Genomic DNA, 14,245 nt, shown 5'->3' on the forward strand with positions numbered 1-14,245 from the left:
TAGGAGCACTTACCTTTGAAATACATTTGCCTTTTTTACAATGAACATATTACAGACAAATCATGAAAACAGACTTGCTTTTCATACCTATACCTCCATCTTTATTATGATAATGCTACCAGCTGGTTTCAATGATAAATGATATTTGTCTGTCTGTGACATAAAGTTACTTTTCCATTATAAAGTGATCTATAATCCTTCATTTCAGAAATGTTATTTCTGCTAAGAGCCACTATGTGAATACTCCCTGTAAGCAATGGGAGAGAGGAACACCTACCCGAATAATGAATCTAATAGCTGCACACCCAGAAGTTGCCATCACTTTGGCGCTGTTGGGAACCAGGTTAAAAAGAGTAGGCACAATAGCTTCAGCCCCATGGTCAAATTTGTTTCCCAACACAGTTGAAAGGTGGCTAGTTAGGAAAAAGAAATAAAACTTGTTAACAAAAGCTGATTTCTTAGTCTTAAAATAACAAAGTTGACCGTACATTTTAAAGATTTGTCTTTCAGAACAACAGAACTTAATTTCATGATTCCCAAGTCCCCTCCTCATTAGAAATGTAGAATTTGTGGGACGTTTTTGCTACTTAGCAGACACATTGAAAGGGTGAACATTAATAACTTTATTTTGCAATGAAAAAGAAATACCATGATTTGAAAGGCTAAAAGTCTCATGTCCATATAAAATATCATGGTACTTCTGCTTTTTTAACACACTTTGAGAATACATAGATCTAAAAGTCTTATGAAAATTGAGATTTTTTGCTTTTGAATGCAGGCAAACCTACTGAATTTATCATAATAAGCCAACCATTACATTTGACTCCCTTGTTTATTAAAGGTTATGGTTTCAATTTTGGCAAACTGTACAAACATATACAACACATAGTAATTTAACTGTCCAGTGGTGACAGAAAATGCTTTTTCCATGCAGAAGCTATATATATGTATACATACACATATAACGAATCTGTAGTCAGCAGCAAATGACACATCAAAATGTATCTAAGTTTTAGGGATCAAGAAAAATTCCAAGCTTTTAAGCATGGATAAGAACATTTCCACAGTACTTTTTAACACTACTCCTGACTTCATGTTAGGAAAGGTTAGTGTTATTTTCTCAAAGCCTCAATCTCCCTGCAAGGGCAGCTGCATGTTCCAACAGGTCTCCAAGGCAGCGGTGGTGCTTTTACCCCTGACATTGAATAGTGAGTGCCCAAGATAAGTGAAGGTCTTATTTCTGTGAAGCCATGGCTTCTAAAATTACCATGGACATGAATGACACCACCTCACCAAAACATGCAATATTCAAACCACCACAGGACAGCTCATTTTGCTACTACAAGTAGCCACAGTGAAGTCCTGTGCCAATCACCAAAGCATGAGCGCTCCTAAGACTAGCCCCTAGTATTATAGTGCAAGTTAATACAAACTGCTGTAAGTACTGCTAAGTACACAGTGCAATGATGGGAACTTGTTCCGCACATACAATCTGTTACAGGGTTATCAACGATGTATGTGCCCTAAGAGAGCAAATCCCTTTAAATGTTTCTTTTTCTCTCTAGCTTCAGCTATCGGCTTGATTCTTTCTCAGTCATGGTGTACAGCAGCCCCACAGGATACTCTTTCCTGCAGCACTGCTAAGGCATCTTAAGTCAAATTAATCATTCAATGCAGCACCGTACACAAGCGCACACAAGGAGTACTTACGCTACAGTAATGCAGGCTTCTCTAACCACCTGGGATCTCAGGTCCTTGGCTGACAGCTTGAAAGCACCATCCAACAAACGTAAATGCTGGAAAAAGCCATCATACTGTGCAGCTCCAGCAACAAGCAACGACCGAACTTTCTTCAGCTAGAAAAACGTAAGGCATTTCATTTAGGACACCACCAATATGTACTGTGAAATAAAAAAGCAACAACTTCATTGCAAGAAAATGCTTTCAAAACTCTAACTCAAAGCAAAGCATCATCTTGAAATATATAGCAGTAACTTTGAAAAGTTTAAAAACATTCTAGTACTTAAACTCTAGAGCTAACAGGTCTCATATCCCAGCCTACAAACGTACCAATACATAAATGCTGTTCAAGTATCTGCTTCTGAACACTAAGACACCGTAAACCTGGTAAGAAATGCAAATGCTAGACACACATTTTAATCCTGCAAGTGCAACTTATTAGAGCCACACTACAGAGGTACTATTGCTAGCAGTTCACCTGTAAATAGGCAGGTTTGCATTAAAAAAAAGGCTGAGGAAATTGTAGCTGCCCCATCTCTGGCATTGTTCAAGGCCAGGTTGGACAGGCTTTGGGCTGTGGAAGGTGTCCCTGCTCATGACAGGGGGCTTGAAATTAGGATCTTAGGGTCTTTTCTAATCCTAACCGTTCTATGATTCTATAATGTCAGCTGAAACTTACATGACATGATGGCTTGTAGAAAAGCTTCCACTTAAATTGTCAGCAAAAATGTATTTTGGCCTTTTTAAAATCCTTGCTCAAACTCATTTTGTATACAAGATGCAAGGTTTGAAAAGGAAAATTCCATCTTCAATTCCATATCTTCAATTATTCTTGCTTCAAGAAAATCAGTTTAAAACACCCATCTGCCTCTCCTTTCTGAAATACACCCAGCCCTGAAACTGCCCAAGTTTACCGCATTAGTTCGTTGATCCCAATCATGCTTGTCATCCGAGAGAATTTCCCTGATTTTGTTCAATGTTTCTTCAAGTTCTCGACTAGAATATATCTGAAGCATTAAACAAACAGAAAAATGAGAGACTGTCAATATCCAGCTAACCTGAAAGAAAGGAAGTTGAGAAGACTGAAAACACAATAGTAATTATGAGAATCTTGCCCCCAAAGTTCCAGAGAACCGCCTAAGAGGGATAAATAGGCTTTTAAAGAGCACTGAGCAGTGAATAGTCATTAAAAGCTAAAGAATCTACATTTTCCTCAAGAGTTCACCTGATGAAACTCAACCAACAGCTTTTAACCTGATGCAACTCTTCTGGGGCAGGGAGTCCCGCCTGCATTCCAAGAGTGCATCAGTCTATGAGGCTCTAACCGGGCTGGCCGCTAAACACCAAAATAAAGACTTGTCTGAAAACATGTATTAAAACCTTCAACAGTTTCCATGTGTATTACTACTCCAAGCTTATTGCTTATTAAGTTATGCAGTCAGTATGTAAAGGTAAGGAGCAGCCTCCAGAGTTCTCACCACATAATAACTCCAGCAAAACTGCAGTCTGACCCACCCAACCGTGCATCAGTCACTACCTGGTAATAGAGGATTTAACACATTTATTGACAACTATACATGTACAACAGGGGATTCCTAAAGAAAAAAGTAAAACGTCAAGACAATTTGTTATTAACATCACAAATAAACTGATTTTCCTTCTGTTCTCTTTTCTGCTTTTACTGTAGATGCAAAATTCAAAGTTCCCTCAGCCCAGACTGAGAACAAGCTGAAGAGGGTATGAAGCAAATACTAATCAGAAGCTTGATCTGCCCAGGGTTTTTTCTAAAGCATATTTTCATCTAAAGATGTCTAATATTTTGGATAAAAAAATAGTTAATATAAACCCATTGGGCAAAACACAGTTGCCCATGCACAGGCATCTAGGGCCATCTGAGACACAGCCAACACATCCACATGGGGCTGGCCAATATGACTCAGGACTTCAAGGAAACTCATACCCTTTTAGAGTGTTAGCTTCAGGCCAGCATGACAAGTAAATAGCCATGCCTGATGCTCCCAAATGACTGACTTAGGTCCAAGACACAATTTTTCTATATGCAAGAGCACAGACAACTCAGGGAAAGCAAGAGATTAGGACACTTTGCTTCGCATGAATTCCTGAAAAGCTTTGCTGCTGGTCTCTTGAACACACTGTTTGGCATGCATGTATGCATCTTTTACTGCAGTAAGATTTAGGAACATCCTTACTCTGTTCTAAACTTAAGATGAACATATATTTTCTACAAAATACCTTATTTTCCTGGGTAACTTGAAATTACTACAAGAGTCATTCCAAATACAGTCTGGTTTTCCACAACTAGAAGCAAGAAGTTGGACAGCAAGAAATCATTATTCTCAAGACCTCCTAGTCAGCAGATCTTTCTTACATTCTCATCCATGAAATAAGTGAGCTATTTTAGGGCCAGTTACACATTTCTCTCCTGCCTCCTCACCTCAACTAGAAGGAGGTTACTAAAGACAAGTGTGTCATACTCCACTTCTCACAGTTTAGGGATGAGCTACCTTCTTAGATCATCTAGCAGGCAGAAAAATCACATATGCTGGTCAACAACATACAGTTACCCCACTTTTGTTCTTGCAATGCTATAAACCAGCTGCAGTGACTAGAGAGGTCTGCTTGGGACTGCAAGTACTATGGCACTGAACTACAAACAGCACATTTTCTGCGCTGGGGACTATGGCTTGGTTCAACATAATGGGGATATATAATACTAAGACCTCCCTGGTTTTGTCCTGTAATGAATTCTGAATTTTGGAGAGGCAAAGAAACATAAAGCTCTCACAGTGTAAGACAAAGATGTTGATGTGACAGGGATCATGGAGTTAAGAGTGTCCCTTCATAAAAGCAGAAAGCATTTCTGCCTGCAGAAGGAGATCTAGCAAACAGCTATGCTATCATCTTAGGAAATAAAAATGGAACAAGAGTCAGTATCAAGAAAAAGGAGTCACACAGAATCCTTCTGGTGTTTGGGAGCTATGGCTGAGTTTTCGTTTGTCTTCCACACCTCTGCCACTGAAGAAAAACTTATTCAAACTAGGTCGAGGACGATACAAGCAAGTTAAATGACTCAACCGTGTGAAAGTACCAAATATATACAATTCCCACAGTTCAAGAACAGAAACAAAAGTCTGATCTTCCAACTAATAACTCTGAATCCAACAGGTTCATTAGTATTTAAATAAGGCACTACATTCCTCGTTTTGAAGTACTGCTAGAGGTGAGGACATATATGCGAGATGCACATCATTCCAATTCAGGCACATCTGAAAATACAATTCTTGCTTTGTAAATTATTTGCCTATACTATTATTACTCAATTATGCCTTAAAATTGCAGTCCTAAATACTTCAAACATCATGGAAATATTTTTCTTATTAAAATTTAAACATAGAATTAATTGCAGTATCCCCTGGATAAGATTAAGAAAAGTAATAATGTATTTATCTGAAACACAATGTGGTAATTAGTAGGACAGTAACAAAAAAAAGGTGGGTTTTGTAACTAACTGGAGCTTCCCATAATAAAGAGCTTCCCATAGAGACTGTAAATGCAGAAGGAGTAGTAACACTTGCCTAGAAGACTGTAAAACTACAAAAGTTTGAAAGTAGGCTAACAAATAGCATATTTCTCCAAAGAAGCATGAGTATACACAGCCTCTTTACCTGTACAGTAGGAACATCTGTAAATGCCTTAATAAAATCATCCTCATCCACAGCTCCAGCTCCTCCTTCTTTCGAGGAACCTAAATAAATGCAAAACACTGTTAAACAGTATGCAGGGTACACTGAGGTTTTCAAACTGACAGAAGCACCTTTCACAATGCCTGTTTTCAAACATTTACTACAACTTAGAAAACCCCTGAACATCCACCATGTCTAAAATCAGAAGACCTTGAACTCTCATTTCACCATGAATAAGGAAGACGTTAACTGTCCCCTCAGATTAACAATTCTGAGCAGTTTCCAATTTGATAAAGTTAATGGCTTCATTTTATTATTTTTAGAACCATAGAATCAATCAGGTTGGAAAAGAGCTTCAAGCTCATCCAGTCCAACCGTTCCTCAGCCCTGCCAAGGCCACCACTCACCCATGGCACTGAGGGCCTCATCTACATGGTGTGTTGAACACTTGCAGGGACAGTGACTACAGCCCTGCCCTGGGCAGCCTGTTCCAATGCCTGAGCACCCTCTGGGGAAGGAATTGTTCCTCAGCTCCATCTAAAGCTGCCCTGGTGCAGCTTGAGGCTGTCCTGTCCTTTGTTCCTTGGGAGCAGAGACCGACCCCACCTCACTACAACCTCCTGTCAGGCACTTGTAGGGAGCGATAAGGTCCCCCCTGAGCCTTCTCTTCTCCAGACTGAACCCCCCAGGTCTCTCAGCCGCTCCCCATCACACTTGTGCTCCATGCCCTGCACCAGCTCTGTTGCCTGGATCCTATCTCCAAACACCTACTTCCAAAAGACAAATGGTCCCCATGCTTTCCTGCGTTTGCCTGGCTTGAGTGGCGCAAGCAGGAGCCATTCTTACATCCCTTCCCTCTACCAAATTCCAGCTTCATTTCTCTTGCTTCCCATCAGAGTCAGAAAGAGACTGTGATGCCTCCTAAGAGCCTCCGAAAAGCTATGCCTTCCCTGCCTCCTGCCCACACTCACTGCTTGATTCCCCCTCTCCTCCCTTGGGTGGCCAACAAGAAGAGTGTCACACTCAAAGAAGAGCAGCTCCTACACAAAAGCAGGTGAACTGCAGGTCCCAGTCTGCACAGTTCAACCCCACACTTATTCTCTAAGCTTTCCTGCTGCTCCAGGTAAACCTGGGCTGTGTCTGCAGTTAAAAGCAGCTACAGAAACACCTCCCTCTCCAGCTCCACACTCAGCCCCTCCCCATATTAAAGTCATGTCCTAGCTCTTGGTTTGCATGAAGAAGGCCTTGTTAGGGTGCTGAAGGGATCCTGAAGCAAGAGTCAGGGCTGGTCAGGAAGGGAGAGAAGAAAGTTCTGTTTCACCTGTGACAGCACTTTTCTTGTGTGCCCTACACAATCACTTTGCCTGCTGTTCCCCAGCTGACCTGGGAGTAGGTAGTTAAGAGTGAGGTGCATTTGTCTCAAAGTTCCAAGAACTTCAACAAAGAAAGCAAGGACATGGTGAAGGGAATTTGTGTTGGAGAAGAACCTGAACTCCACTGATGAGCGTTCTCCTTCTCAGACCACTCATCGCCATGGCTGCTCCCCAGTGGGGCTTCAACATTGCATCACCTGCAGGAAGCTCCCCAGAACAGCCCAAACACACAACTGAAACTGTGTCCTACCAGAAATGTTTTCTCTCCAAAAGCTTCCATGACACCTGTGCAAGTAATAGGGCAGTTACTTCTGCATGAGGGAAGTGATGGAACTATTATCACCTACCAGCAAAGATGTCCCAGATCCCAAGCAAAAGGATCAGGGAAGAATACCAAAAGGTAACCTGCTGGCTTCACACTAGCATGTGCTTGCCAAATTTCATTACAATCTTGTGTAGGAACTAAGGTAACCCTAAAAAGAAAATAAATAGAAAGCAGTGTCTGGATTTCACTTTTGGTTACCAAGAGAGCCGTTTCTTTAAAGGAATGAACTCAAGTGTGCTTTCAAATCAAAGACTATCGTCCTAAGACCCAGGCTGTGCTAGAAGTCAAAAACTCCAAGTACAAAGTGAAGCTTGGCACAATCCTTAAGTATCTTCAGTTATCAAATCAGGCAGCTAACTAATACAACGAGACAGGTTAACTGCATGGAGGTAACCAGACCAGTAGCACACTTCCTTCTCGAGAGGGGAAAAAAGGTAACAACCTCTGACAGCAAATGTGCACTCAGGAACAAGGGTCTTGTCTCAACCCTTTCAGAGTGAAGCCAACAGGATAGATGCCAGAATGTCCTCCCTAACTCGCAGAGCACAGCTGAAATGAGGCATTAGGCAGAGAAGGCATGTATTTTACTAGATGAATAAGCATTTAAGGCAGAGGAGTCACCTAAACCAAAAAGCAAGGAATTATTGGGAAATCAAACCCTTGATGGCTGCACTCTTAAAAACCATTCTACAGTTTACAGTTCCTGACCTCCTATTTATAGTGGAGGGAATTGTGCCTATTCTGTTTGCATACTTGGGCAGTCTGGAACATGAGGGTCCACTATTACTACAAATTTGCTGACAAACTTCTTAGATCTCAACACCTCCCTGCACAATAAGATCTCTCACATGCTTTTGTGGCTGCTTAGTGTAAAACCACTGAAGTGGTATCTAGCAAAATTTGGACATGATGCTTGCAGTAAAATACCGGAACACCTAAGTGATTTTGACAGCCTTAGCTCAAGGTTGTTGCAAAGAGATGCTCTATATAGCACATTTCTACATGTGTATCTCCAACACCATCTGTCATAAATGCCAATGGCAGCCAGAAGGGAAAGATGTAATAACCACCTATTTCTTCTCCATCCAGACAGTAGAGGGAACAAGTCCTTCCACAAGGTGAATGAGTATCTGACCAGCCAAGAAAAGGAGGAGGGAAAGATGTGGTTTGTACCCAGAACGCGCCCTTTGCCACACAAACTTGTACAGCTCCTAAAGGGGAAGAAGCCCTGGTCAGAGCATAATTTTACAGAAAGAAATCTTGATAAGAAATCATATGGCACACAGGTACCATACTAAACGAGGTGGTACAAAGAGATGCCTGGATGTTCAACTCATAACCTTGTATGTCCCTCCAAAAAAACTCCAACATGCAGTACGTACTCAAGGAAAGTAAATGGAGAAAAGAAACCCTAAGCAGCCAAAAGGTCACCAGAAAACCTCATTTTTAAAGGTTAAAACAGTTCTCATATGGTCACAGAACTTCTTTTTAAAAAATGTTTAAAATTATATACACAAGTTCATAGAGATTTCTGTTCTTACCAAAATAGCTTATTCAAACCTAACCCACTGTGTTAGTCACACACGAACCTCTATGAAGCTCATACCACACGTTTCTTTGCAAACTGATGACATATGAAGACCAAAGTGATCCTGTAACATGAAAGGCAAAAAGCCCTAAAAGCTGCAATTGACAGTTTATACAGGTCCTCTATTATTATTATTCAGTTATATAAATACAGAAAACACCACTGTTACAGCAGGGAAACTCTTCATTCCCATCCATTGCTTAACAATTTTCTGCAAGGGGATAAACTTACAGAAATCAAGTATTACAAACTGACACATATAGGCCATGAGCATACAAACACAGAAAATGCCTGGATTTCAAGTATTCATAGTGCACTCCTGTACACTATAAAGATTAAAAGTAGATGAAGTTGCCTTTCCTAATGTTTTCTTTAGTCTGCTTCAAGGTATTTGAAAAACAAAGAAATAGAGTTGACTGTTTTCTAGCACCTCAGCATCACCCAATAATGCATCCTGAGGAATAAGAGTAGACCCTGCATCTTAGGATTCATTACTTTAAAGAGAGAAAGAGAAACAGACTCCTACTTAAATCCCATTTGACACAGGCACGCAGCACTTCCTACCTTCCCCAGTTCAACAACTAGTTCACTTCTACAGACCACTTTTCTTAGAAAGTAATACCCTCAGAAAATAGTCTTGTTGCCTCTTTGCCTGGTAATAATAAAAGGTGGTGTGGTGGGGTTTTGGCAGTTCACACCTTTCAGTTATCTCTAAAAGAACATCCACTGGTATTTCACTAATCTTTCTCCTCCTCAGCTGCATGATCCCATATACACACCAAAATAAAGCGTGAAGTGTCTTCTCTTTAAATTGAATACAAGTCAAAAGTCCGTATTGCAGGAGAAAGGATATTGTCCAACCTTCCCCTTTACTTCCCACTCTCTTCATAGGTATGTTTAGCAGTTCTGTTTGCAAAGTCATTTTTTCTGTAGAGAGTAACCAAGAAATGACCAAACTCAACCTGCTGCTTCCCAGTTCAGGAGAAAGACTTAGCACACTAACAAGACGTATCAACAGTCACACACATGCAGATACCTTCAGAAGAACTTCTCATGCTTTTGTCAAGCTTGACTCCCCTCCACAAAAGCAACAGCAGAGCTGTATGGAATTCCCATTTCAGACAGTACTGCCTACAGTCTCAAACCTGATGTATCTGACAGAGCACACACATTCTGAGGAGCTGTTTTGTTGTTTATTACCTTCTCAGAACAAGCCATGATTACAAATTTCTTAGAGGCAGCCGTCTTGAGTGTTAATGCTTTACAGTGAATGCTGCATGTTCTTAACCTTACCCACAGAGCACATAATCCTTTGTCCAAGTACAGGCGAGTTCAGCTACTGCAGTCCTAATGGCAAGAACACTGTAAGCAATTCTAGAAGGCTGTGACCCTGCTGCATTTAACATCTTTAAGTGCTCAGTAGATAACTAAAATCCAGAGCCTCATCAACTGGCTTCTTAAATGAATGCAATTCACATTAGTCTACCTGTGGACACAGCTCACTGAACCTGCTGGGCCTCCCATGGCTGAGACCCAGAAGAGAAAAGCATCTGAAGAAGGAGAATAATCCACACAAGGCATTTATCTACATTATCTGTTAGTTTTAATCCTAACCTTTACTTATTCTTACCCTTCAAGCACTCTAGTTAGGATCACAAAGAAACCTGTAAGTCCAAGTTCCACTTCAGGAAGCTGGTGAGAATCCACTGAACATAACAAACAGACTTGACATGGAAGTAAATCACCAGCTGAAGCAGCTGAGTTTTAGAGCAGATTAGTATTTGGGGTTTGTTGTTTGGTTGTTTTTTGCTGTTGTGTTGTTGGTTTGGTTTGAAGTCAAGTTCAGTGACTCTGGGGATGGAGACTCCCTGCAGACTACTGAGAGAGACCACATCTTCATAAGTTAGATTTAAGGATTTCTAACATTTTGTGAGGCTCCAGGAGTTTTTGTGAACGAAGTGGTTTCCAGTCATAAGGCTTTCAGTTCAGCATTGTGAAGAGCTCAACACCAGGAGGGTACTGTATGCAAGCAAAGAAATTACCTAGACTTTTGCACTATATCAGTTTTCTCACCCAGGAATTCATTCCTGTGGCAGAGCTATTCCACTCTAACTGAAACGTTTGAAATCTTTCCATCATATCACAACAACTCTGGACTGCTTCACTTCCTGCCCCACTTTGATGCTCTCTCCCTGCAAAGCTGTACATCATGGGATAACGAAACACCAGGACAATGCTGTATGGGAGAAGGTGGATGTCGTGAAAGTCATACTGGGCTGGTATTTTTGTTTCAAAACCAAGAAATGTTTAATCAAAGCTTGTTTTACAAAGCATAAAAGCCCTGGTCTTAAAATGCTTGGTATGTATTTGGTAGCATGTCTCTACTACTCCAGTTCTTCCTACTTCTATGGGTCTTTTGACAACAATTTCCTTGTTAAAAAGGGGGATTTCAACCCTGGTACAGAAACTTGGGAGTAACACAAACTCTAAAGCTTAGTTTCACTCTTTGTTTTCCAATCCTTTCCTCAAAGGCACTTGCCTAAGATATTTGTAGCTGGTTTCTGATACAACATGCATCTCAAATCAAATGTTAGTAAGTTTTAAACAATGTATTGCCACACAAATGGCTTTTATCCCTCAGAAACTGAATTGCACGCAGTAACAGTATCTTACTGAGCAACATATCTAGAGTAAAATGATGGGGATTACCATTTTCTTCTGAAACAAACCCCACCACCTACATCTCAACTAATTCCAAAGCTTCACTTCTTGTATCTGAGACTGAAGGAGAGAATGCAGATCATTCTGGATTTAAAAAGCACTGTTACCCTTTTGACTTTGTGGAATAACAAACACTGAGCTGTACATGAGGAACTGTCAGCAGCTTCAGCTCAGCACAGGGTAAGTGGGCAGGATAAGCTCAAGCACTTGCTCAGTTTTTTGTACAACAGATTAGCTGTCAGCCCCTGCTCACTCCTACTGACTGCCCTCAATCTAGCACTAGTACATCTGAATAGTGAATTACAGTGGGGAGTAGCTAAGATGTGAATAAAATGAACTGGCCAAGAAGTTTCAACAAGCAAGCTTCCTGCTCCTATTCCCTGTGTAATTGTGCTGGCACAACTGTTAGTGTCACTTACTGGCTTTGCTCTACAAGTTAAGAAACAGATCATGCTGCTAATTGCCACAGCTCTGCCAACAAACATTAGAGAAAAACCAAACCATGAGAAGTTTTAGTGATCCTAGCTCTGACAAGTTTCCATCAACTGAATTCCATCTGCCTTGGGTCCATTTTCAGAGGAAAACAATGACTGCATCTGTAAACAAATAATCTGCAATCCTCAAAGACCAATCTGTTGTTATAAACTTGTCTGTATGCCCCTTGTGCAAGCACACACCTTGTCTACCAAACCTTGCACACAAAACACAGGAAACCACTGGGAGGCTACCTGATGGAATTGCTCACCACATCTGCGTGATGGCAGTTATTACATGCACATAGGGGAGAGAGGAGGGGTGAGGGACAGCAGAAGGAACATGTATTGGGCTGTTCAGCCACTGCAGTTCACAATATATTAGCTCAAGCCAAAATGCTTTTGACTGAAGCTGAACTGCCTCTGACAAAGACACTGGGCAGAGAGTTAGGATCAGCAAGCCTGTTCAGTTGTTCCAACGCAAGGCACGGGATTTTTTTGAAGTCACCAGATATAATACTAAACCCAAAAAAACCCTTTATTTTTTTTAGTAGAACCTTCACGGACAAAGCCTTCATGTTATTCTAAGCCAGCTTAGAAGCAATTCAAGTTATAACCAAGTGACCTGCAGAGTAGAAAAGCCTTTGCTAGAGAGCCCACTTTAAGAAAACTGACAGATGAACTCTGTCATGTCAGCCCCCATGACTGACATTCATTCTGAACTGATGTGTCCACCTCTGCTCCTACAGCACCGAAGTCTTTGTCCCTGAGGCACTCAAAGTCATTCAAGCTGAAAAAGCCGAAAACCTGAACAAAATAGCAAAATACCTTCAAATGCCTTTCTAAAACCTTCTGTTCCTTACTTTATCTGCCTACACTGGAAACGTGGCAGACAGGGTTAGAGAACTTCCCTAGAGATCCCACCTGTATCACACCCGCTTCATTAAAACAATCCTCCTACATTCCAGAGATGCTGCACATGAACAGAAGATTCTGCTCTGCAAGTGAGTGTGCTGTCTGTGAGCAGAGCTCTTCATACAATTACTCACTGCAGGAAAGAACAGGAGTAGGGAGGGACAAGAAGAGATAAGGCATCAGCTAAACTGACAAGGAAGAAGGTGGTGTGGGGTGTTCAACTACTAGGATAGCACATCTCAATAGCCCTTGAGGTGTGCCACATTAGTCAGGGGCAAGTACAGGACTTGTGTACCAAGATGAAGCACAAAATAATTCTTACATGGACTGAAGTTTTCCAGTTACCTGATATTTACCTAAAAGGAGATATTTTTAATATCTTTCAACAAACATCAAATTTTAGGGAGTTTTTTTAGCTTTAAGAATGAAGACCATTCTAAAACTGAGGGTTATTTCAAATAATGCCACCATCAAACCTTGAACTGGCACATTCAGGACCAGATCCTTGGAATAGTTTATGAAGGCAACATCACCAATGCTTTTTGCATCACTGTTTTTTGATAGGAAAAAAAACCCCAACTTTTTGAAAAACAGTTATTCTGATACTTAAATGAACAACATCCCCTTTGCTGGTTTGTTATTGGCTGACTCATCCTAAAGCAACACAGGTTGTTTCGGAAAGTGGAGCCATGTTGAACAGTAAACAAGTTTAATAAGGCAAGTACACTATGGATTTAAAAAGGGCAATGAACTTTGGGTAAAAACACAAGATGTGGTATCTTGCTACTGAAAACAGCAGCAAAAAGTAGGGAGTACACCTTTTTCCAAATTACAATGCTAAGAATAGTGTTCCAGCCTTACAGAGGTTCTCATAAAACATACAATGGAAAGTTAATACGAACTTATGTCATGATTATAGCCAGAAAGACCCATGAAGTCTCAAGCAGAACAGGATGCCCTAGCTGTACTTTCAAAGACCATGGTTCTCTTGAGGAATAAAGCTCCTTAAACCCAGCATTTTGTCCTGTGCAATGACAGTGTGCTTCTAGACACTTGTCCTGTGCACACACATTTCTCTAGTAGCCATATTTCTGACTACAGTCAGACAGGACAGTGGGTTATATAGACATCTTGTCTGACCTAGTATCACTGCTCATATGAATAACATATGGGAAACTCCTCAATTCTGGAAGAGTATATGACTTGACTGACTATAAAATACATTTGTTATCTACACTAATGGTCTTTAATATGCTAGGAGATGCAGGATTTGTAAATACTGTTTAGAAGGGTAATGTTCTCTTAGTGCAGACATCTATCATTTCTATCTGCTCGCAAGTTTGTTACTACACAAAACTAGTTTAAGCACTGGTAACCTTAAAAAAAAAAAAAGAAAGTATGGAGAT

General features: G+C 40.7%; 1 protein-coding gene across 50 annotated transcripts in view; it reads right to left on the reverse strand.

Moving 5' to 3' along the window:
- CLASP2 (cytoplasmic linker associated protein 2) overlaps window positions 1–14,245 on the reverse strand; it is a 124,281-nt gene that overhangs the window by 60,260 nt on the left and 49,776 nt on the right. For all 50 annotated transcript variants that reach the window (XM_061358473.1, XM_061358449.1, XM_061358447.1 and 47 more), the window contains 4 exons: window positions 5,427–5,506; window positions 2,655–2,747; window positions 1,711–1,856; window positions 278–413 (listed from right to left, as the gene is read on the reverse strand). In XM_061358473.1, coding sequence (XP_061214457.1) covers window positions 278–413; window positions 1,711–1,856; window positions 2,655–2,747; window positions 5,427–5,506 — 455 coding nt within the window. The remainder of the gene's footprint in view (window positions 1–277; window positions 414–1,710; window positions 1,857–2,654; window positions 2,748–5,426; window positions 5,507–14,245) is intronic.

The sequence above is a fragment of the Neopsephotus bourkii genome, unplaced genomic scaffold (genome assembly GCF_033783945.1).
Source record: "Neopsephotus bourkii isolate Nb327-2 ecotype Australia unplaced genomic scaffold, CSIRO-AGI_Nbou_v1 NB_942, whole genome shotgun sequence".
Classification (NCBI taxonomy): Eukaryota; Metazoa; Chordata; class Aves; order Psittaciformes; family Psittacidae; genus Neopsephotus; species Neopsephotus bourkii.